The sequence below is a fragment of the Cervus elaphus genome, chromosome 7 (assembly GCF_910594005.1).
Source record: "Cervus elaphus chromosome 7, mCerEla1.1, whole genome shotgun sequence".
NCBI lineage: Eukaryota > Metazoa > Chordata > Mammalia > Artiodactyla > Cervidae > Cervus > Cervus elaphus.
This window is the reverse complement of record NC_057821.1, coordinates 50632011-50657719: the sequence shown is the minus strand read 5'-3', so window position 1 is coordinate 50657719 and position 25709 is coordinate 50632011. Positions and strand designations below refer to the sequence as shown.

Below are 25709 nucleotides of genomic sequence, written 5' to 3'. Positions count from 1 at the left end.
GGGGTGCTGTGTCTCCAGACTTCAGGCTGGGAAGCCACAAGGCAGAGCCTCTGAGGTCCAGTCCAGAGGCACAGTGACCTGCGGACCACTCCGTCACAAGGGAGGCTGGAATGAAGATGTGCCCAGTGATGCTGGAAGTCAGGATGTGTGCATTCTGTCAGAACATCCTCGGACCCTTCGCTTCCCCAAAGTAGGGAGGAAACCATGAAGGGGGGAGCACGGGGGCCAGCGAGGAGAGGGCGGGGGTCCAGAGTGGACCGTGCGCAGCGGGCGGGGATGAGCGCGGGAGCCGCAGGGCCCGGGAGAGGCGGGGCAGCCCCTACGTCTCCGAGTGCTCCTGCCTGTGAGGAAGGTGGGGCCGGGGGTGAGCGCTTCGCCTGGCGACCCGTCTCCAGGCCGCGTGTGAGCAGCCTAGGGGTAACGCGTTGAGATTACTTTATCACCAGAGAGGCTTTAAAACAAGCCTTACTGTCACCTTAGTGAAAGTTAAAGTCACTCAGTCGTGTCCGACTCTGAGACCCCATGGACTATGCAGTCCATGGAGTTCTCCAGGGCAGAATGCTGCAGTGGGCAGCCGTTCCCTTCTCCAGCGGATCTTCCCAACCCAGGGTCGAGCCCAGGTCTCCCACACCGCACGCGAGTTCTTTACCAGCTGAGCCACAAGGGAAGCCCAAGAATCCTGGAGTGGGTAGCCTATCCCTTCTCCAGCGGATCTTCCCAGCCCAGGAATCGAAGTGGGGTCTCCTACTTTGCTGGCAGATTCTCGACCTACTGAGCCACTAGGGAAGTCCATGGGTCTATTTTATCTTTGTTATATCTTCTTATACCTTTCCTAAAGGTGATAAAGCACTTTCCTGATAGCTCAGGTGGTCAAGAATCTGCCTGCAATGCAGGAGACCCTGGTTCGATTCTTAGGTCGGGAAGATCCCTTGGAGAAGGGATAGACTACCCACTGCAGGCTTCTTGGGTTTCCTTGTGGCTCTGCTGGTAAAGAATCCGCCTGCAATGCGGGACACCTGGGTTTGATCATTGGGTTGGGAAGATCCCCTGGAGAAGGGAAAGGCTACCCACTCCAGTATTCTGGCCCGGAGAATTCCATGGACTGTATGTCCATGGGGTTTAAAGAGTCGGACACGACTGAGTGACATTCACTTTCACTTTCTTGAATACCTTTGTTCTTGACTTAAGTACAGCTGCTGAAATACATTTCATAGACATTGTACTGGTTTGTGCACTTTGAAATGTCTTTGAGGCTTCCCAGGTGGCTCAGTGGGGAAAATCCACCTGCCAATGCAGGAAACTCAGGTGGATCTCTGGGTCCAGAAGATCCCTGGAGGAGTCCATGGCAATCCACTCTAGTATTCCTGCCTGAAGGATCCCATGGACAGAGGAGCCTGGCGGCTCTAGTCCACGGGTCATAAAAGAGTCACACAGGATTTAGTGACTAAGCAGCAACAGCAATTCTTAATTACACTGGAAATACCGGGGTACCGCTTCGCAGCATCATTTGCACAGTGTGAGAAGAAATTCCTATCTTACTTTGTCAGTATTGGAAATGAATGGCTCTCAAACTTTTAAAGGTTCTGTTTTAAAAAGGATGTCTTCAGTTTGCTCTCCACCCATCTCTGTGTGTGTCTTTTTTGGGGAGAGGGGGCGCTGCCATATGATGAAGGGTGGACTGCAGAGTCATGACCTGGTGATCAGCTCTCACTCTGCTGCGGGGAGCCCAGCACAACTAAGCTGCTTTTCAAATCAGCTCTTTTGGAGCCCATTTCACTCCATTCTTTCCCCAGTTTAAAGACTGCTTCCTAGATTCTGGCTGCTCTGCAGCTCACCATCTGATAGTTTGCTAATCATGCTCACTTTGTGTTGTTTCTGATAACTTTCCTTTGCATTGTTCCTGAGTTGAGTCTGCAAGTCCTAAACTATCAGAGCAATTCACTCCAGCCCTGGGTGCCAGGACTCTCCTGAGGTCCTGCCTCTGGTGTTCTGTCTCAGTGCCCCGGGGAGTGCCCGAAGCATCGCTTCCTGTTTGATTTCCGGGCCTGTATCAGCGTGGGTTGTTCACTTATCTCATGATTGATGTATTTCCTGCTGTCAGAGTATCCTGAATAAACCTCTGGGCCTCACTGCTTCTTTCCTTCCTGTTCACTTTAGTGATTTTAGAGGGAGTGGGCATGCTCTCACCTTTAATGACCATCGGGAACTGTTATCAGTGGAGAAAAAGAACTATTACCGGCCTCGCTGTGGCCTTTGAAGACGAGTCAACTTCTGCTTTTCCTGTATCAGTGTGAAGGTGTTGGATGTTAAGGCCTGCCCTGGCGGCTCAGTGGAAATAATCCTTCTGAAAAGCAGGGGCCTCAGGTTCAATCCCAGGGTTGGAAAGACCCCCTGGAGAAGGAATGGCAACCCACTCCAGTATTCTTGCCTGGAAGATCCATGGTCAGAGGGGCCAGCTAGGCTGTAGCCCATGGAGTCACAATAGAGTCAGACAGGACTTAGCTACTAATCAAGTGGGATATTAAAGATGGAAGAGAATGTGTGGGGGAGTGTTTCCTCTCCTCTACGATCTTCCTGGCTGGTCTAGTAATTAAATTGACCTAAGACAAATCAATAGCAGAAAACCAACCCCACTGAATTTTGTGCGTAGGGGAACCTCGAAGATACAAGACTCAAGAAGGGACAAGGCAGGCAGCTTTCACTGTGTGTGAAGATTTGACAAAACAAGGGGGTTTTGCTTGGGGTAACAGGTTCGTGAGTGACAGGGTTTGTTGGTTTCTTGTACAGCCTATTCAGCCTTGCGTTCCCCTCTTTGGCGGTAAAGATGTCTCTCTACCTCCTGGTCCAGGGAGGGTATTTGCACATGGAGATTTATTTTCAGCTTTCAGGGGGAGCAGAAGAAGGGCAGAGATGCTTTTTGCAACAGCTGTTTCTCAAGTCTCCTTAATTCAGAGCAATCACTGTGCTACAGTGGAGTGTTGTGGGGTGAGCTGCCCTGCACCCCATCAGGAGCACAGATTACCTGGTGCCTCCCCGTCCTCATGCAGGGAGCTGACGCAGGGCCTGGAGGGGGCTGCCAGCCTGCAGGCCCTGCGACTTGGGGCCCTTTCCTCAGGCTCACCTGCTCTCTTTTCCCAGGACGGTGTCTATCACGGACGCGGCTTTCTGGTGAAGAGCTGGGGTCTCTCAGCTCTCATCCCTTCCCACCACACACAGAAAGGCCCTGAACGCTCATGCACCCCCGCCCATCCCCACAGTGTCCTGTTCTGGACCAGACGCCCTCCGTGACGGGGCTGTGACCTCTGAGGCCGGGCCCCACAGGTGGACTTGGGCGCGTCCCAAGGCCCTTGTCCAGATCAGGTGACAGGGCCTGGGCAGGGTCAGCAGGGGAAACCCCGAGGACACCGAGTTTTGGGCGTGTACCTGTTTGCTCATCAAAGCAGAGCGTTAGCACTCACAACAGTCAGAGCAGATGAGACGCGGTCGACCTGTGGCCTGAATTTACGTGACACTGGTTTTAAATCCATCCTTTCAGACTCGCCACAATGGATGCGCTGTCAGAAGCAAAAGGCACCTTTGCCTTGACCCTTCTGAAAAAGCTGGGTGAAGACAACTCGAAAAATGTGTTTCTCTCACCCCTAAGCATCTCCTCTGCCCTGGCCATGGTCCTCATGGGGGCCAGGGGCAACACCGCAGCCCAGATGTCCCAGGTAAGTTCGGGTAGCCGGTTCTGGGTGGCGACAGATGCTGTTTCTTTGGCCGGTGAGCCGATGTCCACGTTCTGAATCCCAGAGGCCTTGCTCGACAGACAGGCCTCGCTCCCCATCTGCCCCGTCCCTGGGCCTCCCTCTCTTCTCTGGCTGGTGGCCTGGGGCTCCTGACTGCGCAGCACCCGATTCCAGCAGGACAGGCTTGAATGAGCAAGCGTTCATCGAGCCTCTGCTCCGACCCGCTGCCCAAGGCCCTGCTGGCCGAGGCCCGTCCTGCCAAGACGCCCAGAGCCAGCCCCGAGTGGGCTGCACGGGGTGTGGACGTCAGCTCCTGGGCCACAGTGGCGGCGGGGTGCTGACCTCTGCCCCGTGGGGGTCACAGCCCTCCCTCATGGGGGTGCCCTTACCCCTCCCAGGGCCGGGGGTCCAGAGGGTCTCCAGGTATACCAGAGTCCTGATCCCCCTCCTTGAGCCTGGGCCTTGAGTTTGACCTCTGCCCTAAGGCCATCACTTTCAGGGTCCTCTGCCAGCTGGAGAGGCTGGGAGTGAGAAGCATTTGCACTCTCCACCCAGCAAGTGTTAGGATGCAAATACGGGGGTGCTCACGCTCAGTCGTGTCCGGCGCTTTGTGATCCGTGGACTCTAGCCCTCCAGGCGCCTTGTCCATGGGATTCTCCAGAGAGAACACGGGCATGGGTTGCCATGTCCTCCTCCAGGGGATCTTCCCGGCCCAGGGATCAAACCCGCGAGTCTTGAGTCTCCTGCACCGGCAGGTGGATCATTTACCACTGCGCCACCTGGGAGACGCACGTGTTCCCTTTAAGTTCTGCCTGAAAAGGGAGCAGTCCCCTCTGGTGCTCGTCACTGACTCCCCTCCCGCTTCCCAGGCTCTGAAGGGGCCGCCCTCTCTCTGGGCACCTCCTGTGCAGGTTCCGATTCTGGGGGGAGGGCTGGCCTTCCCCACCCTGGACGGGCGTCTCTCCAGGGCTCCCGCCCGAGCTCCTCTCCTCCAGCAGAGATGCCCCCCGGCCCTCCTTCCTCAACTGTCTGGACCTTCTCCTGTGGCTCCCGTCAAGCCGCCCTCGACCGGGATAACCGGGACCGGGCCTCAGACTCTGCGTCCTAGCCGCATGGTGCCCGCTGGGCTCCTCGTGATCCAGGAGCGGCCCTGATCCCGCAAGGAACTTTCTTCTGTGTGACCGCTCTCCCGCATTGTCACGAGGACCCAGCAGAATGGCTGGGCGTTTCTGCACCCTGGCAACAGGGGGCAAGACAGCGAACGTGGAGTTGCCAGGCCTTACGAAGGCCCGGTCCCGAAAGAGCCACTTCTGTGTCCTGCTGGTCGGAGCCCGTCCCGATGCCAGGCCAGACCCGAAGCCGTGGCCTGTTTGTGCAGAGACGGGAGGCCTGTCCGCCAGCCCTGTCTGCAGGCAGACCGCGAGCACAGGGCACTGGGCTCGCCGAGGGGCACTTCTGCGCCCACTGTCGCTGTCTGTCCCCGCGGGAGGCAGGCTGGGGGTCTCCCAGAGGCCTTGTGCCTTTATTTGGGTGAGTCTTGCTTTAAGCGGCGGGGAGGGTCAGTGCGGTTCCTAGGCTGTCTCAGTGTTCTATCCATTACTTGTAGTCAATGCGTACTGCAGTTGTGAGTTTTTATGTTTTTGATTTCAGACGCTCTCTCTAAGCACGAGCAGTGGCGGAGGTGAAGATGTCCACCAGGGTTTTCAGAACCTTCTCAGCGAAGTTAACAGGCCCGGCACACAGTACTTGCTCAGAACCGCCAATAGGCTCTTTGGAGAGAAGACTTTCGATTTCCTCTCGGTAAGTCATACTCCCGTTTTCCTGAAGCAGACAGAGACCGAGGTCGGGTGGAGGCGGGAGCTGGGCCTTGTGGTACAGCTGAGGCCCTATGGGCTCAGACCCACACGGTGGGCGGGGTGTGGGAACCCAGTCATGACCTCACACTTCCTGGAACCGATCGGTCACTGCCTGTAAGAGGAGGCATTGTTCACATGTGACAGCATTGTTCACATGTTCGTGAAGCTTCGATGAGATGAATGTCAGAGAACTAACACGGATCATACCACAGTTGCAGATGAGTTGGCCCAAACAAAGAAGTGATCAAATAGAATATTTTTGATGTTGTTTTTCACATTTCAGAAGATTTTTGTGCATTGTGAGGCTTGGTCAACATTTTTATACATGTAAATATTTTGATTATCTTTTCCTATGCAGATTTTTTTTTAAAAGTTTTTGTCCTTTCTACTGTGGTTTTATTTAATTACACTGCTTCATGATTTTTAAAATTTTTTAGTAACAGCTAAGTAATCTGTGGGTGTGCTCTTATTATATAAAAATGCAGACAAAGCCACAGTCCTCCCAAACTCCTTCCACACGCTGGCCTCCCACACCTGTATAAGGGCTTGTCCCCTGTGCATAGAGAAAGTCTTTCCATCTCACGAAATGTGTGTCTGTTTCTGTTCAGTCGCTGAGCCGTGTCCGACTCTTTCTGACCCCGTAGACTGCAGCAGGCCAGGCTACTCTGTCCTCTACTGTGTCCCAGAGTTTGCTCAGACTCATGTCCATTGAGTTGGCGATGCCACCCAACCATCTCATCCTCTGTCTTCCCCTTCTCCTTTTGCCTTCATCTTTCCCAGCATCAGGGTCTTTTCCAATGAGTCGGCTCTTGGCATCAGGCGGCCACAGTGTGGGAGCTTCAGCCTCAGCAACAGCGTGTGTCCGCCTCACCCTTTCCCACGGTGGTGGGCAGCGTCCTCAGGGTGGCTGTACTGAGATGCAGCCGCCAGCCCCTCGGGTGGGCGTGGGCGTGGGGTGGGGCCAGCCCGGGCCGAGCCAGCAGGGACCGTGTGTGTGTGGATCTGTCCTGTGCGTGCCTGCTACTCCAGACGGACTTTGGAAGGAAGGGACAGAGGGAGGCTCTCAGATCTCAGTGAATTCTGCCTCATTCCCGCCCCGACAGCTGCAGCCCTTCCCGTCGTCCTCAGGAAGGGTAGCAGGTGCGCACGTCCACCCTCTGCTCAGCGCTGTGGGTGCTGAGCCTTTAACATTCTGATTGTTCATGAGACTGAGCAGCTTTTCACGTCAATCAAGCGTTTGTATCTTTTCTGAAAATTGCCTGTTTATATGTCCTTTGTGTAGTTTTACTTCTGGGTTTATGTCTTTTTTTTAATGAGTTTTTTGTATGTTTAGGATAGTGATCTTGTTCTGTTATGTGATTTTTTTTCATTGTTTTCCACACTTGTTTCAGACCTAAATTAACTGTTTTAAAACAGGGGGTGTAAAGTGCATGTCGTCAGCGTGAGGTCAAACATCCGTAAGGCTTTGCAGCACGGTGTGCGTTTTCCTTACCACCGGGTTTACTTGTTTTTATCAGTCTTAGCTACTTGCTAGTTTGGTGTCACTTTTTTTTTTTTTAGTTCTACCAGTTTATTGCTACCAGCCCGTCTCCCTCCACCCTCATGTAGGCATGCTCAGGCATGTAACCCCGTGGACGCAGCCCGCCAGGCTCCTCTGTCCATGGACTTTTCCAGGCGAGAATACTGGAGTGGGTTACCATCTCCTTCTCCTGTTATTGTCATCTTTGTATGAGAGTTAGATACATAGAAAGCAAAATTTCCAATAAACACAAAAAATTGGCAAATTTTCCGTATCTTCCTTCCTTTTCTGATGGATATTTGAAGAAAAGCATTGATATTTAAAACATTATTATGATATGGAATGTAAAATCAAAAGATGAGAAATATTTGTCAGTTATTTCACAGTGATCGAGGATTCCAACAATCCAATACCAATCGCAATGTATAATTAGATATTCCTTTAGTTTGCTTTTTCACTGGTCACTACTTACTAAACACTAATTTGAGAAGCAGTCACTTGTTTTCAGCTGTGTTTAAAACCTGTTGAAATCACCAAGGGTCTGATGAGGTATCGACTTGGTGGGGACCACTTTTTGCTGACTGTTTCCTTAGACTGAGAGACTGGCATCTTTCTCCAAAGCCCCGATGAAGAAGTGGAGCAGTAGGCCGGCAGAGCCTGAATGATGTCAGCGTTCTATGAAATGAGGCACCTGGACCAGGAGATAGAGGGTGTGCGGAGAGCTCAGCCACGTGACATCAGACAGAGCCAGCTTCTCCTGGTCCTCAGAGCACCTCTGAGACGCAGCTACTGCTGCGTCCTTGCTTCCAGGGGGCACGGAAGCCAGAGAGACGCAGCAACCTTGCCAGGGTCACCCGGGAGTGAAGCCCGGAACTTGTGCTGCCGGCACTGTTGCCACATGGCCTCTCCTCAGTGGTTGTGTTGTTGTTAAGCCGTTAAGTTGTGTCTGACTCTTTGCACCCCATGGACTGTAGCCCACCAGGCTCCTCTGTCCATGGGATTGTCCAGGCAAGAATACTGGAGCGGGTTGCCATTTCCTTCTCCAGGGAATCTTCCTCACGCAGTGATCAAACCCACATCTCCAACATTGGCAGGCAGATTCTTTACCACTGTGCCACCTGGGAAGCCTGTGATTTTACTGTCATTTATTCAAGTTAGCTGAAAACTGAGAAACCAGATTGAAGGTTAATTCCTCACATCGTTTGTACATGCCACAAGAAACCTTCAAATGATCAGTGTTGAGGTTTGGCGCCGTGAAGAAGTGAGCTGTTGGCGTGGTCTGTTTCTGTAGCCATGTGATTCTGTCACTCCTTCTCTCCTAGTCTTTCAGAGATGCCTGCCGCATATTCTACCAAGCAGAGATGGAAGAGCTGGACTTTGTCAGCGCTACGGAGGAGTCCAGGAAGCACATAAACACCTGGGTAGCCGAAAAGACAGATGGTGAGGACATGTCAGTACTTCTGTTTGCATAGTATTTGAATCAGTCTTATTACCCATCAGTTCCTTCCCAAGACCAGCAAATGTCAACAGGAATGGCTTTTTTCTATGAATAACTGTAACTTTCAAAATGCACTCCTGAAATGTAATCAGGAATCAATTTCTCTAGCTTTCCCCTCTCCTCATAGGCATTTGGTGCACCTCTTCCAGAGCAAACACACTTTGATTTTTTGCTGGTGCAGTAATGTTCATATAGTCTGCCTTCGCACAAAGGGCGGAAGGGAAACTCTGGACGCGGGCTCCACCCCCCTGCCTGTCCAGCGGAGCTCATGTTCTGCGGGTCGCTGAGCATCACTGCAGGACACTCGGTCAAGCCCCGGTCCACCTGCGGTTCTTCGTTCTCGTGCTCGCCACGCTGGCTTCCACCTCTCCCCTTCAGGACAGTCCCCTCACGCTGTAGACCGAACATTCCTTTTTCTGTCACTGTGAATTATCCTGCCCTTATGATTTCTTCAATTTATGTGTTTTATGCAACTCATCGTATCTTTCTGAGCAGAGATTTTAAGGTTTTGGTCGCTGATTTTGCTTTAGGGGCCAGGCTGCCTGTATGGGTTTCCCTGGTGGGTCCGATGGTAAAGAATCCACCTGGCAATGCAGGAGAGGCGGGTTGGATCCCTGGGTGAGAAAGATCCCTGGAGAAGGAAATGGCAACTTGCTCCAGTATACTTACTTCCCCGGGGAATCCGATGGACGCAGGAGCCTGGTGGGCTGCAATCCATGGGGTCACGGAGAGTTGGACACAGCCTAGCGAGTGAGCAGATGACTCGCTGTCCATGGTTGTCTGGGGGACAGTGAGCCCTCTGGTCAGTGCCTGACTCCTCCAGGGGACGGGCCAGTAAATACTGTGCCCAGCACCTCCCCCAGGGAACCCTGCTAGCTCACTGGCTCTTTAATTCTGCTTTGCAGGTAAAATTAGAGACTTGCTCTCTGCAAATTCAGTTGACCCCATGACTCGTCTGGTTCTCGTGAATGCCATCTACTTCAAAGGAAACTGGGCTAAACCGTTTAACAAAGAGCACACCGTGGAAAGGCCATTCAAAGTCAGCAAGGTGAACAAGAATGTTTCACAATAAGGAAGGAGGTTCCTGGAAATGGTCCCTGGGGTCCCCTTGCTTTACGGAGCGTGGGAGCAGGCTGACCTCAAGGAACCTGTGCCTCTTGTGGCCGTCGTGTCCGAGATGTGGATCCGGGCAAACCCTGGCTTCCTCTCTCCCTGCTCCTCCTCTGCTGTATCATCAGTGGCGGTCCATGCCGCGGGTGTTCCGTCTTGTATCACACATCCCCCAGGGCAGCTCGCAGGTCTCTGGGCCTCCTAGAACTCCCAAGATCCAGGTCAATCTCGAGACCGTGGCTATGAAGCTCCATGGCCTGTATCCTACCATCCGTCCCCATCCCGTCAGGAGCTACCAGCACAGACGCCTTTCTCTGCAGGGCTGTCCAGAAGCCTCCTAGCGGTCTCCGCAGCCCGGGTTCTGGTTCCTGTGTCCCTCCTCTGAGCTCTCGCAGAGCCTGGGGCCTCTCACAGTGGCTGATCTCCCAGAGCCCCGCGGGCCAGGGTGCAGGACCAGGGAGGTTACTTGGAAGTTTTCCTGATGACCCAGGCTGGGCTGAGCGTGGCGGGGTAGGAAGCACAAGTCAGACTGTATTGTATGTTCATTAATCGCATGTGTTTATTCTCGGCCGTGCCGGCTCTCCTGGCTGCAGCCTCTCTTGCAGCTGCCGTGGCAGAGGCCCTCTGGGCTCCGTGCTGGGGCTCCTTCCACTGGCGCTTCGCTTGGGGCCAAGCTCGGGCTCCAGGCCCGTGACCTCAGGAGCTGCGGTCCCGGGCTCTCAGCCCAGCCTCAGTAGCTGTGGCCTGAGGGCTTAGAAGCCCCAGGGCTGTGGGGTCTTCCCAGACCAGGGATGGAGCCTGTGTCTCCTGCATTGGAAGGCGGATTATTTACCCCTGAGCCACCAGGGAAGCCCTGATGTCTTTAAAATAGAGCCAACATGGTTTGTTCATGGGTCAGCTGTGGGGTGGGGGGACAGGGGCCCAGGACACTGCAGGGTTGACTGGGGAGGAGTGGTGTCGCCATGAGCAGAGATGGGAAAGTATAGATGGAGCAGGTGTGGGGGGAACCGAGCCGCCAGTGTGGAAGCCGACACGAGGCTCCTTTGTATCCAGATGCAGATGTCAGGTAGGCAGGAGCCGGGGAGAGGTCCTGCTGGGAATGTCCGTGCGGAGCCCTCCTGGGTCAGCAGGAGAAGAGAAGCCTGAGGCCTGAGAGCTGGGAACCCGGCGGTGGGAGCTGGAGCCGAGCGGATAGCTGACGACGCGGAGCTGGGCTGGGTCTGGAAGACAAGACAGAGTGTGTGTGCCCAGGTGGCCGGCTCTGATGACTCGTCCAGAGTGTCCAGGGGTCTCCTTTCCACTTAAGGTTTATCCATTTCCTTTATAGGACGTGGAGAAACCTGTGCCAATGATGTTCAAGAAGTCCACCTTTAAAACGACCTACATTGGAGAGATAAGCACCCAGATCCTGGTGCTTCCATACGTCGGCCAAGAGCTGAACATGGTCATCCTGCTGCCCAGTGAAAGCACCGACTTGAACACGGTAACCGGGCATCCTTGGCCCCGGAGCCCGGGGTCTCGTCAGGATCCCTGCCGGTCACTGGGCTCCGGGAAATCGTGTGCAGCCGGCAGGCCGCCCCGCGCCCGCAGGGCGCACAGTGTGAGTCACAGGGCCGTGCCCGGGGCAGCGCTGCTGCAGACCCTGAGATCTTCTACCTTCTCCTCCAGGTGGAGAAAGCCCTGACCTATGAGAAATTCATTGCCTGGACGAAGCCGGACGTGCTGGCCGAGAAGGAGGTGGAGGTGTTCCTGCCCCGGTTCACACTGGAGGAGAGTTACGACATGGAGGGCGTCGTCCGAGACCTGGGCATGACCGACGCATTCGATGCGTCCTGCGCCGACTTCACCGGGATGTCGTCCGGGCGAGGCCTGCACCTGTCCAAGGTCGTGCACAAGTCCTCTGTGGAGGTCACCGAGGAGGGCACGGAGGCCGCGGCCACCACAGAGGCCAGGATCATGCTGAAATGCCTGAGGGTCGTATACCGGTTCCATGCCGACCGGCCCTTCCTCTTCTTCATCCAGCACGGCAAGACCGGGGCCATCCTGTTCTGCGGCCGCTTCTGCTCGCCATGACAGGGTGCTGGTGGCGCCCCAGTGCTCCTCACCGCTCTCCCCGATGTCTGGAAGAGCTGCAACCCCAGTGACCTTGGCGAAGATCCACAAATAAAGGGCTGATGGAGACCGCCTGTGTGTGTGTGTGTGTGTGTGCCTGTGTGGTCTCGTGTCCCGCGCCTTCTCGGAGCTGCAGCCACCATCGGAGGCAGGCGCTCGGTGGTCATGCCGGCAGGAAGCACGGCTGCCTGCTCTCTGGGCCCGCCCTCCGCCCGCCCCGTCCAGGCCCTCGGGGAGAGCGCTGTCTGCTCCGGGCCTGGAAGGATGAGCAGGCCTTCCCTGTCTCCTCTGCACAGTGGCCTCCCCCTGAGAACAGAGCGAAGCAGGGGCTACAGCAGCCGCAGGGAGGGGGAGCAGGCCTCAGAGACCCCCGAACCTGAGCCCTCCAGAAACCAGCAGAAGAGGGGAGGGCCGTGACCCAGACCGGGAGACGTCCGTCCCCGAACCACTGCGTCTGCGTTGGAGGGTCTGTGGTCAGAGGCCTGTTCTAGTGCTTGCCGTCCACGCTCCCTGAGCATTCAGTTGCCCCCAGGGGTCAGCGATGAGCAGACAGTTCCTGTTCAGGAGAAGGAGGCCTTCAGACCACGTCATGATGCGTGCCGGGTGACCTTCCATCCTGCCGCTGGTACTGGAGAAAAAGAGGCAGCTAAGGTTTCAACCAGTGCATCCCAAAGGAGATCAGTCCTCAGTGTTCACTGGAAGGACTGATGCTGAAGCTGAAGCTCCAATGCTTTGTACACCTGATGCGAAGTGTGGATTCATTTGGAAAGACCTTGATGCTGGGACAGATTGAAGACAGGACGAGAAGGGGCCGATAGAGGATGAGATGATTGGATGCCATCACTGACCTATGGACATGAGTCTGAGTAACTCCGGGAGTTGGTGATGGACAGGCAGGCCTGGCGTGCTGCAGTCCGTGGGGTTGCAATAGTCGGACACGACTGAGCGACTGAGCTGCACGAAGGTTCCTGCAGCCGCCCGAGCTCCCTGCTGAGACATGGGGCCGGCGCCCGGCCGATGCTGAGGTTCTGGTGGAGAGCGGTGAGGCATCCACTGGCCTCCCTGCGGCGTCATCCGGAGCTGGGCTCCCTCTAACCTAATGGTGTGACCCACATTCTCAGCCTGCCTCTGGTCCGCTGTCTCTGCTGTGCCCACGTCAGCACCTGAGCCTTGAGGAGAGACAGGCTACGGAGACACTGCCCTTGGGAGTGGGCAGGCGGGCAGCCCAGCGGCTTCACCGCACCCTCCCGCCCCCAAGCCTGTGCCCACTGTCACCTGAAGTGAGCCGTCTGTCCGTCCAGGGTCCGAGGTGTCTGTCCTTCGGCTCCATCATGCCGTCAGCAGGAAGCTGTGATGATGGACGCAGGGGTCCCGTGTGTTACAGACCCTGTCACACAGCTCGGCCTCTGCCCATCTCTTTCTTAGCTGGACCTGCTGGTTTAAACATCATTGGCATTTTCCTCACAGCTGTATTTTTCAAAATGATCTTACTAAAATTTTTAAAGAGAATTGCTGTATAATTTCCCTTGTGTTTGTTATAAATAAACTTGGAATTCCTGTCCTTGGCATAGTCCTTCCCTGGTGGCTCAGACTGGGAGAAATCACCTGCAGTGCCAGAGACCTGGCTTCGATCCCTGGGTTGGGAAGGTCCCCTGGAGATCCTGGCTCCCCCTCCAGGATTCTGGCCTGGAGAGTCCCACGGACCATCAGGGTGGCAGGGAGTCGGACGTGCCCGAGCCGCTCTCTCCGTCACTCACATCCTCCCTGTTGATCTTCTCTGTGACCAGCTCTGGCCTTAAGGGGGTGCAGCCGGTGGGCCTCCCTGGGCCCCCCAGAAGGACCCCCGGCTCAGGGCTCTGCCTTCATTGTCTTCAGATTCTTAATAGCTTTTGAGCAGAGGGTCCTGCATTTTCACTTGGCACCAGACCCTGCAAGTTACGGAGCCAGTCCTGCCGTGAACTACGGTATTCTTTATTGAGAAAAACAGTTTTTTTTCAGGTGCTGAGTACCAGGTAAGCTCAAAGCAAATCCTCAGAAATGAAAGATCTTCTCAATCCAGTCTTTTCACATTAAAATATATACACATTTTTGTTGGGATATTTGCACAGTTGGCTTTTGAACTCCACACAGCATGTGTTTCCATGAGAGATACAGGTAGCCAAGTTCACTTCAGTCTTTCAGTCATGTCCGACACTTTGCAACCCCATGAATCGCAGCAAGCCAGGCCTCCCTGTCCGTCACCAACTCCTTGAGTTACTCAAACTCATCTTCGTTGAGTTGGTGATGCCATCCAAGCATTTCACCTCTGCCGTCCCTTCTCCTCCCAGCATCAGGGTCTTTTCCAGTGAGTCAGCTCTTTGCATCAGTTGGCCAAGTACTGGAGTTTCAGCTTCAACCTCAGTCCTTCCAATGAACATTCAGGGCTGATTTCCTTTAGGATGGACTGGTTGGATCACGTTGCTGTCGAAGGGACTCTCAAGAGTCTTCTCCAACACCACAAGTCAAAAGCATCAATTCTTTGGCGCTAAGCTTTCTTTATGGTCCAACTCTCACATTAACACATGACTACTGGGAAAACGAGATTTTTTTCTGTCTTCCTCTATTCATCATGATTTAAGCCCTCCTGGGCTGCATGAGTCTGTGACACCCATCCTCAGCTGGTGGGCACTGCCCCCCTGAAGACAAGTAGCAGCCCTGGAGGTATTTCTCTTGTCATCACTGAGGGAGGCGCAGCTGGCCTCTAGTGGGAGGTACCCAGGCAGCCACACCAGGAATGGCCATCTGACCCCACTTGTCAGCGGTGCAGCCTTTGAGAAATGCTGGCTGGACACGTAATCAGCCCCCTTTCACGTCAGAACCCACCACATCTCCAGCACAGTGATGAGTCTGGAGGTTTCTCTTTGGGGGCCTAGTGGGTGAGGTGCAAAGTCAGGGGTGGTATTTCCCATCAACAGTGGTGGACACAGATGTTCACCAAGCTTCCCATCACGTCTCACTGACGTTAACAAACGTGACACGCTGTGTCTTCTGGAAACTGCCCACCAACTCTGTGGAGCAAATAGGTGTAACTGCTGTCAGGAAGTCAGGTTCAGAGAGTCCTGACAAGGAAATACAAGCAACGGTAGCACACGTCTTCACCGCGGGCTTAGAGACACACGTCTGAAACATGAGTTTGAATTGTAACACTGCCTCTGAATTATGTCTGCCTCCCTCTTGTTTCTGCGGCCCCCTCCCTGGCGTCACTCCCAACACGTCCGCCCCGTGTACCCCAGCCTGTGCGTCCCCCCGACTTCCTGTTCCCGCTGGGCTGTGGGAGGAACACCCTGGGTCCTTCCTCCCTTCCCAGACCTCATTCCTGGGCACGTCACCGCCACCCTCACCGCCCCACCCAGGACCTCTTACCCCTTTCTGAGTCACACTGCTATTGCTTTGTTCTGAGTCTCAGGGAATCTGACCCCTATCATCTGACTTGCTTCTTTAGTGTCTCGTTAGGGCTAACCTGGTCCTTTCCTCTGCGTCATAAATCCTCATTAGGACCGAACAGGGATTTTAGAAAGAAACCTTGTTAAACTGAAGTTTTCAGTCTGTGTAGCTTTCATAAAACTCCTTGGTCTGGAAAAAACCCTCCCTACGGCCACACTTGAGGCCCCACTTTTCTGCCGTGTGACACGCAGGCTGGTGGTGAGAGATTAGTGAGCCGGAGGAGGGTCCCGGCCGTCTGACGGGGCTGCAGGGCCAAGCGCTCCTCTGGGACCCACACATCCTTCATCTCCGCTCCTGGTGCCGTTTCGGGGGCTTGCCCTCACTGGGGTGGTGCTGGGTCAGCCTGGTGATGCAGGAACCTCCTGGTTCGTCAACGTTCATTTGTAACCGTCAGCCTGGTGTGTCTTTCAGTGTTGCCGACACTGGGACACCTTCCTGGGCTCGGGGCCCCTCCTCCCGGCCCCCTCCTGTTTCTCTCCAGAAGCTGAAACACTTGAGGACAGGGGTGCATGGAGCAGGGGAGCCGACTGCCCAGCTCTTTACGTGCGGAACCCGGAACCCCCGGGCGCCTTCTCTGGGTTCCGTGTGCTGGGTGCAGGCCCTTTCCGAACTGGCCTGGCGTGGATTTCAAGGCTCCTTCCTGCCACTGACTTCTCTTCAATCCCCTGCGGGACATATCCCCTGACCCCCACTGCCACCTCCCAGGACCTCCCAGGTCATTCTCAGAGGACCTGTTCTCTAACATCACCGAGAATACCCAGATCTAAAATGCCCTTTCCCCCTGCCTCTGGCTGAAGAGCATTAACGTTTGTACATAATCGCATCCACCAGGAAACCTCACCATCCCTTTAGAAATCTGTCCAGACACTGTGGTTGATGGTACCCACACAAAATCAAGTCAAGGAGAATGAGGCTGCTCTAAGGCCAGTCACCTAGTGGGAACCATGCAGAACACGGAAGCTCCACCATAAAGTACGTCCGGAGTGAAGTGTCTGCCGTGACTTTCTTGGGGAATGTGTGTGGCTGCCACCATCTACATATTTTCTCATGACATCTAGGAAGGACCTCTGAGCACTCCTGTCTCTCATCGCCTGTGAGGCACCTCAGCTCGGAGGTCGTGTCCTCAGCCAAGTGCCCAGCCCAGTGCCACGCTCGTGGGAGATGCCGAGACGTCCCTGCTGTGTGAGTTGACAGTCTTCATTATGCAAGGATGCAGCCCTCATGGACGAAACACGTTTAGAGGGAGAAAGGTCTTCAAAATTCAGGAAGAAACCAGTTTAGAAGGAGTAAGGTCTTCAAAGTTATAGAAGAAACAATTTGAGAGGGAGGGAGAAAGTCCTTCAAAGTTCTGGAAACCTTTGCAGAACAGGGCCATGCTCAGCATTGCTCTTTGTAGGCTGCTGAGAAAAGGCATCTGAGAGCCCGCAGGCAGAGCTGCTGGCACGGTCTTTTGCTAACAATACCCCTATAGGACTCACTGGGCTGAGAGTTAGGAGGCCAAGAGGGACTGACCTTGCTGATGCTGGGAGATGGTGTTCGGACAGGTTACCCAGACCTCTTGGGGTGCACTTGCCGGAAACCAACTCTGTTTCCTCTCTAGAGCTGAAAGTCAGATCATGAAATAAAGACTTTGAAAAACATAGAAACCTCCTTTCTGGATAGAGTTTGAAAATTTCCAAAAATGCTTCCTTCTAGGGGTCTTGTTTTTCTGTTTTGGGCAGGTTCCTTCAGATTCAACCAGATACGGAATTATTTTTCACATGCAATGCCACTTTCTTAAAATAATCAGATAAGGAAAATTCAGATGGAAAAGATAGCATTTCAAAATCTCTTGATTTGTAATTGATTGTTCAAAGGACTTCATGTCCCCTATGTAACTTTTTGGTACTTCTCTGGTGGCCCAGAGGGTAAATTATTTGTCTGCAGTGCTGGAGACCCGTGTTCAATCCCTGGGTTGGGAAGATCCCTTGGAGAAGGGAAAGACCACTCACTCCAGTATTCTTGCCTGGAGAATCCCATGGACCGAGGAGCCTGGCAGGATATAGTCCATGCATCTACTGTTGGGAGAAGAGGGAGAAAAAATGAAAAGCACTTTTTCTCATTTCGAGCTCACTTTTTTCATCCTTGGTTAAACCCATCTTCAACCACGGGGATACAAGCCAGAAGGAGGGGAGTCCCTCAGGCCTCGGCACACAGAGGCTGCCCGCGTCCGTGGTAGAGGAGAAGCCCTCTTCTCAGGAGCACAAAGGCCCAGAGCTGTGGACGGCCCTGGTTCCATGCACAGCGGGGAGAGCATCCTGCTGGCTCCCGGAGGAAGCGCCCTCAGTGAGGCCTGCAATGCCTGGGCCCCGAAGCAGCGTCTCTGAGAGCAGGCAGAGGGCAGGGCATCGCTGGCGGGCCTGGGGGCCGCCTGCCTCTCCTCCTGGGTCAGAGGCATTTCCCGGGCGTCTGCCCTGACGGCTGCGCACATCAGGGGAGGCTGGGGCCGGCGCTGCGTCTAGGCGGCCGCCCCTGGATCAGGGCTCATCTGGACTCCCCATGGAGAGAGACCTGAGGCAGGACGAAGCCTCTACCTCCTGTCCCTTGCAGACACTTCGAACGAGGCCTGGCTCCCAGACAGCTGGACGCTAACTCCTGGGCAGGAGGACAGCTGGTGTGTGGGCCCAAGGATGGCCAGAGCTGCGAGCCTCTCTGGGAAGAAGTACCCCATTCAGGGGGTTGTGGGGACCCGACACCCTTCTCTTGCACTTCAGAGTGCTGAGCCGTGACCTCTGCCTCTCCTCTGACACACCAGGTTCTGACTCAGAGAACCGGGCATGACACGAACAAATAAATGCCCTGAATCCAGCACCTGGCTAGGAGCACACTGAGAAAACACAGTGAATGAGTTCAGGGCACATCGTTCTTCACAAACCTCTGCTCGCTCTGGGTGTTCTGTGTCTTACCCTTGAGCTCACAGGGCAGGAACACCCGAGACTCTGGGACGGGTCCTGCAGTGTTTCTGCAAAGAAAACAGTCTGTGGATCGTCCTGAAGCAGAGCCCGCCACGCACATGCTCTGAGGTGTGGGGGTGAGGAGCTGGGGCGGGGGCTGATAAGACAGGTGTGCGGATCAGAGGAAGTCTTCTGGATTTAGGATCTGAGCAGTTTTCCAGGTGGGAAAGCCACTTACATGTGGGAGGTTTGAGCAAGGACAAATCCGGGGAACTGAAGTCATGCTCAGGAGGCGCACGGACCCGGGCAGCCAACTGCCCAGCACTTTATGTGCGGGACCTGGAACCCCCGGGCGCCCTGCTCTGCGTTCCGTGTGCTGGGTGCAGCCCTTCCCGATCTGGCCTGGTGTGGATTTCAAGGCTCCTTCCTGCCACTGTCTTCTCTTCAATCCCTTCCGGGACACATCCCCCGGCCCCCACCAGCACCTCCCGGGACCACCCAGGTCATTCTCAGAGGACCTGTACTCTGACATCTGCGGGAAGACCCGCATCTAAAATGCTGTTTCTCCCTGTGTCTGGCTGAAGAACGTTAACATCTGTGCATAATCGCATCCCCCAGGAAACCTCACCAGCCTTTAGAAATCTGTCCAGACACTGCAGTTGCTGGTATGGACACAAAATCAAGTCAAGGAGAATGAGGCTGTCCTAACCTAGTGGGGAACACAGAAGCTCCTCCATAAAGGCCGTCCGGAGTGAAGCGTCTGCCGGGGACTTTCTTGGGGAATGTGTGTTGCTGTCACCATCTATACATTTTCTCATAACATCTAGGAAGGACTTCTGAGCACTTCTGGTCTCTCATCACCTGTGAGGCACCTTAGCTTGGAGGTCGCGTTCTCAGCCAGGCACCCAGTGCCCAGCCCAGGGCCACGTTCGTGGCAGACGCCGTGACGTCCCTGCTGTTTGAGTTGACAGTCCTCATTATGCAAGGATGCAGCACTCACGGAGGAAACAAGTTTAGAGGGAGAAAGGTCTTCAGAGTTATGGAAGAAACAAGTTTAGAGAGATGAAGGTCTTCAAAGTTATGGAAGAAAATAGTTTAGAGGGAGAAAGTTCTTCAAAGTTAAGGACAAAACATGTTTAGAAGGAGAAAGCTCTCCAAAGTTATGGAAGAAGTTTAATGGGAGAAAGGTCTTCAAAGCTAAGGAAAAAACAAGTTTAGAGGGAGTAAGGTCTTCAAAGTTAAGGGAAAAAAGAGGTGAGAGGGGTAAAGGCCTTCAAAGTTCTGAAACCTTTGCAGAACAGGGCCATGCTCAGCATTGCTCTTTGTAGGCTGCTGAGAAGTGGCATCTGAGAGCCCACAGGCAGAGCTTCAGGCACGGTCTTTTGCTAACAATACCCAGACAGGACTCACTGGGCTGAGAGTCAGGAGGCCAAGAGGGACAGACCTTGGTGGTGGTGGGAGATGGTGCTCTGACGGGTTACCCAGACCTGTTGAGGTGCACTTGCCAGAATTCTGTTTCTTCTCTAGAGCTGAAAGTCAGATCATGAAATCAAGACTTTGAAAATCACGGAAACCTCCTCCCTTCTGGACAGTGTTGGAAAACTTCTACATAGCTTCCAGAAAATCTCTTATAAGATAACTCTTGATTGCATTGACACTAGGTTATCCACATTGCATTTCTGGGTCAGGAAGATCAATGCCTTGTTTTTCCTTTTTTGGCAGGATCCTTCAGATTTAACCAGATAGGGAAAGATTTGTCAGATACAATGCTACTTTCCTAAAAGGAATCACATATGGAAAATTTAGTTGGAAAAGGTAACATTTCAAAATCTTTTGAGTTTTAATTATTGTCAGAAGGATTTCAGGTCCCCTATGTGTCTTTCTGGGGCTTCTCTGGTGTCTCAGAGGGTAAAGAATTGGCCTGTGATGGCAGATACCCAGGTTCTATCCCTAGGTCAGGAAGATCCCCTGGAGAAGGGAAAGGCTACCCACTCCAGCATTCTGGCCTGCAGGATTCTATACATGAACCATACAGTCCATGGGGTCGCAGAGCCAGACACGACTGAGTGACTTTCACTCTCACCCCGCCGTGGCCCCAGCTTCTGTCCTCAGCTGTGACTCTGACACACAGCCGCGGCTGGGCCGGTGAATCCCGCATGCGGCTCCCAGCACCTACGTCCCATACCCTGCTCTCTTCCTGCTTGTCTCCTGGACACCTTCTCCTAATGCTCCTCAGACAACATGAGTCCTCTTGGACAGGAGATGTGCGCTTGATCCCTGGGTCGGGAAGTTCCGCTGGTGCAGGAAATGAAAAGCCTACAAGTGGATTTTCAGTCCATGGTGGGCTACAGTCCATGGCGTCTCAAGGAGGCGGACACGACTGACGACTAAGCACAGAAATTCTGCACTAGAGCCCTGACGCTCCCCTTCCCCGCAGGCTCCTCTCAGTTAACACATCACAACGAGCACAGGTACCTGAGCTAGACTAGTAAGTGGCACCTGCATCTCCAGTCCTTCCCTGGCCCCTTGCCCCCAGTCCACCTGGTCCTCACATCCTGTGATGCCCGCCGTCTCATCAGCTCTGGGCAGCACCCCGTCACTGCGGCGCTGCCCAGGCTCAGGCCCGCCTGGCTGTGCCCTGGTCCCCAGAGCCGCGTCCTCAGGGCCCCTGGGGCCTGTCCCACGGCACCCAGTCCCTCCACAGGGCCGGCGCTGGAGTCAGAACGGACACGGGAGGGAGGGGGGAGGAAACGGATGAAAGCAGGAATCATGTCACTCGTCCAGTCTGAAGCTCACAATGGTTCCCCATGCTGTGGTTCAGCCCCTCAGTCGTGTCCGACTCTTTGCGACCCTGAGGACTGCAGCCCGCCAGGCTTCCCTGTCCATCATCGTCTCCCGGAGCTTGCTCAAACTCATGTCCATGGAGTCAATGATGCCATCCAACCATCTCATCCTCTGTCCTCGCCTTCTCCTCCTGCCTCCAGTCTTTCCCAGCATCAGGGTCTTTTCCAATGAGTCAGCTCTTCCCATCAGGTGACTAAGGTATGAGAGTTTCAGCTTCAGCATCAGTCCTTCCAGTGAATATTCAGGATTTATTTCCTTTAGGATTGTCTGCTTGGATTGCCTTGCACTTCAAGGGACTCTCAAGAGTCTTTTCCAACACCACAGCCCCATGACTGACAGACATAGCGGCCTCCAGCTTCTCTCCCGTCCAGCCCTGCCCAATCCTTCCAGCCCTGCCTGCCGCACCTTGGCTGCTCCGGCCCACACCCTCTGCCGGGTCCTGAGTGTACCTCGGGGAGAGGGAGCCCTTTCCCACCAGTGACTCCGCCTGGTTGGTTCCTCCTCCAGCCTCCCCCTGGACCTCACCCCTCCTCTGTCACCCGGGAGCCAGCCCAAGCCCCACAGCATCACCAGCTCCGTCCTTCTGGCCCCATCGCGCCGGTCATGTGCCCATCAGAGCCGCCACCCGCTGCACCGACACAACCTCTTTCCCCTCCCTCTGAACAGACAGAAGAGGAAGAGCATGTTTGATCACTTTCATCTCTCGCCTCTTTTTTGACCTGATAGAGTCCTAGGTACAATAAGCGTCCAACACACAGAGCCTGGGGTTTTCCAGCTCTGCTACCCAGCGGGCCTCTGGGGGAAGGAAGATGCTAAGATGCTGTTGCTCCATGTGCAGTCCTAACTGGCCCTGCCATCCGGCATGGCCCGGTCTGGCCCGCCCCTCCCTCTCGGCCCCGCCCTGCGGCCCGGCCGCCCCGCCCCTCTGGCCGAGGCATTTGGGCCCCAAGTCCTAGGTCGCTGCCAAGCCTGCTCTGGCTGTGTGGGGAAAGTGTGGGGCGGTGGGCCCTCAGCACGGGCCTGCAGGAGGCGGAAGGCGGGCGCGTGGGGCGCGGGCGCGCGCTGGGCTGGGTGTCCTTTCAGACCCCGTAGCCTCCGCGGACTTCAGGACGCTGTGTGTGGATCCTGGACCCCGCGCCCGCTCAGGGTCCTGGGTAATCTGTATGCTTCTTACCGGCATGTGCATTGCATGGAGAAGAGCTGTCCCTTATTGTAAAAGTCCCACTAGATTGTCTATAGTTTTCTTTGATATCTTCAATGTCTTTATGATAAACTGCTTAAATTTGCTCCCCCCTTTTTTTTCTTTTTTAGGATTAAGACTTGTTTAATCTTTTTATGATTGACTGGTAAGGACTTTTATGTTATTCCAAAGTGATCATGAAAGTCAGCTTATGATTATGTGACAGGTTATTGTCAAATTCTCACCTCAGGACAAATCAGAAGGATCTTAGTAAATGCTACCCAGTGTTTGGACATTTATTTCCCAGTTGATGGAGGAACCAGGTAATAAGCGAAGAAGTGGTTTTCAACGTGGAAGTATTATCTCACTCTGCTACAGAAATAGTCTGTAGGCTGGTGAGCATGTGTTCAGCTTCTGTCTCTGGTGTTGTTGTTCAGTCGCTGAGTCGTGTCTGGCTCTTTGCGACCCCATGGACTGCAGCCCGCCAGGCCTCCCTGTCCATCATCAACTCCCAGAGTTTATCCAAACTCATGTCCACTGAGTCAGTGATGCCATCCAACCACCTCATCCTCTGGCGTCCCCTTCTCCTCCTGCCTTCAATCTTTCCCAGCATCAGGGTCTTTTCCAATGAGTCAGTTCTTCCCATCAGGTGGCCAAAGTGTTGGAGTTTCAGCTTCAACATCAGTCCTTCCAATGAACACCCAGGACTGATCTTTAGGATGGACTGATTGGATCTCCTTGCAGTCCCAGGGACTCTCAAGTGTCTTCTCCAACACCACTGTTCAAAAACATCAATTCTTCGGCACTAGGCTTTCTTTATAGTTCAACTTTCACATCCATACATGACTACTGGGAAAACCATAGCTTTCACTAAACAGACCTTTCTTGGCAAAGTAATGTGTCTGTTTTTTAATATGCGTCTAGGTTGCTCATAACTTTTCTTCCTAGGAGTGTCTTTTCATTTCATGGCTGCCGTCTCCATCTGCAGTGATTTTGGAGCCCAGAAAAATAAAGTCAGCCACTATTTCCACTGTTTCCCCATCAATTTGCCATGCAGTGATGGAACTAGATGCCATGATCTTAGTTTTCTGAATGTTGAGCTTTATGCCAACTTTTTCATTCTCCTCTTTCAATTTCATCAAGAGGCTTTTTCATTCTTTCTCACTTTCTGCCATAAGGGTGGTGTCATCTGCCTATCTGAGGTTATTGATAATATTCCCTGCATCTTGATTCCAGTTTGTGCTTCATCCAGCCCGGCATTTCTCAGGATGTACTCTGCATATAAGTTAAATAAGCAGAGTGACAGTATACAGCCTTGACGTACTCCTTTCCCTATTTGGAACCAGTGTGTTGTTCCATGTCCAGTTCTAACTGTTGTTTCCTGACCTGCATCCGGATTTCCACACAGTCAACAGCTTTGGCATATTCGATAAAGCAGAAATAGATGTTTCCCTGGAACCCCCTTGCCTTTTTGATGATTCAGTGGATATTGGCAATTTGGTCTCTGGTTCCTCTGCCTTTGCCATAGCCTGTCTTTGTATGACCAGTGCATTCTCTTGGCAAAACTTTATTAGCCTTTGCCCTTTTTCATACTGAAAGGAGGGGATTACAGATCCCATATATCCCGTGGGACCACCCAGCCTCTACTCTGCCTGCCACCAAACCAGGGTGCTCCTCCATTTGCTGGTTCCTTAGCAAAAAAAGAAAACAAAAAACTTGCTTACCCGTAGATCACTCACATCCTGCCATGTAAACAATTTCCAACCTTGTTTTGTGTTTTCTTCTTAATATAACGAACATCCCAAAATTATCAGGCATTTGTGGAAAGCCTGTGTATGAAAGAGATCCAAATATTATAAACACCAACCACAGCAACAAAAAACCCAGGAGAAGAGAGACGTTTCAAGGAGCAGAAGACAACACAGCAGACTGTGTTGACATTCTCCAGGGAACTGGAGCCGAGGGCAGGAAAGAGCAGGAGAGGACAGGGAGTCTCTAGCAATTAGGGATAAAATGGCTAAGGTTGGAGAAGAGCAGCAGAAAAATTGGAAGAGAAAGTCAACTGTGTCTTCCAGAAAATGAAGAAAACACCATGGAAATGGAAAATGCAGGAGAGGAGGGCAGATGACTGCAGAGCTCTCTGCCCGCAGCAGGCAGCCACGCCTTCCCAAGTGCCCTGCAGATAACAGCTTCTGCACGTGCCGGGAGGAGGTACAGAAAAGAAGAGCCCGTCCACAGGGGTGACAAGGGCCTTAAAAGTGCCCAGAGGGGAAGGGAAGGTTCTTGAGTTGTCAGGCTGAAGAAGGCAGGGGTTGTCCCTCAGTCGATTCTGACTCCTTGGGACCCATGGACTGTACCTTGCCAGGCTCCTCTCTCATGGACAGAGCATTCTCCAGGCAAGAATACTTGAGGGGGTTGTCATGTCCTTCTCCAAGGGATCTTCCTGACCCAGAGATCGAACCCAGGTCTCCCGTATTGCAGGCAGATTCTTTACTGTCTGAGCCACGAGGGAAGCCAGGTTGAAAGGGCCCACAAATGCGCAGCCAAATGAATAAAGCCGGCCCATCTGGGGACAGACACAGCGATGTGACATTGAGACTATCGGGGATAGAGGTCAGAGGTCATGCGCTTCCGCCTACTGGGGAGGGTGTGGGTAGGGACTGGGGTGCTGTGTCCCCAGACTTCAGGCTGGGAAGCCACAAGGCAGAGCCTCTGAGGTCCAGTCCAGAGGCACAGTGACCTGCGGACCACTCCGGACGCTGCCGCGCCGTCGTCGCAAGGGAGGCTGGAATAATGACATGCCCAGTGATGCTGGAAGTCAGGATGTGTGCATTCTGTCAGAACATCCTCGGACCCTTCGCTTCCCCAAAGGAGGGCAGAAACCATGAAGGGGGGAGCACGGGGGCCAGCGAGGAGAGGGCGGGGGTCCAGAGCGGACCGTGCGCAGCGGGCGGGGATGAGCGCGGGAGCCGCAGGGCCCGGGAGAGGCGGGGCAGCCCCTACGTCTCCGAGTGCTCCTGCCTGTGAGGAAGGTGGGGCCGGGGGTGAGCGCTTCGCCTGGCGACCCGTCTCCAGGCCGCGTGTGAGCAGCCTAGGGGTAATACGTTGAGATTACTTTATCACCAGAGAGGCTTTAAAACAAGCCTTACTGTCACCTTAGTGAAAGTTAAAGTCACTCAGTCGTGTCCGACTCTGAGACCCCATGGACTATGCAGTCCATGGAGTTCTCCAGGGCAGAATGCTGCAGTGGGCAGCCGTTCCCTTCTCCAGCGGATCCTCCCAACCCAGGGTCGAGCCCAGGTCTCCCACACCGCACGCGAGTTCTTTACCAGCTGAGCCACAAGGGAAGCCCAAGAATCCTGGAGTGGGTAGCCTATCCCTTCTCCAGCAGATCTTCCCGGCCCAGGAATCGAAACGGGGTCTCCTACTTTGCTGGCAGATTCTCG

The 25709-nt window shown here is 54.0% G+C and overlaps 1 protein-coding gene across 2 annotated transcripts in view; it reads left to right on the top strand.

The window, feature by feature from the left end:
* The first annotated feature begins 3530 nt into the window (after positions 1 to 3530).
* LOC122697669 (serpin B6-like) overlaps positions 3531 to 25709 on the top strand; it is a 50130-nt gene continuing 27951 nt past the window's right edge. The window contains exons 1-6 of one of the 2 annotated variants that reach the window (XM_043908660.1): positions 3531 to 3710; positions 5379 to 5528; positions 8426 to 8543; positions 9507 to 9649; positions 11039 to 11194; positions 11380 to 11892. In XM_043908660.1, the coding sequence (XP_043764595.1) occupies positions 3546 to 3710; positions 5379 to 5528; positions 8426 to 8543; positions 9507 to 9649; positions 11039 to 11194; positions 11380 to 11784 (1137 nt within the window). In that variant the 5' untranslated portion in view covers positions 3531 to 3545 and the 3' untranslated portion in view covers positions 11785 to 11892. Of the gene's footprint in view, positions 3711 to 5378; positions 5529 to 8425; positions 8544 to 9506; positions 9650 to 11038; positions 11195 to 11379; positions 11893 to 25709 lie in introns of those variants that run through there. The other variant, XM_043908661.1, reaches the window with a different exon arrangement.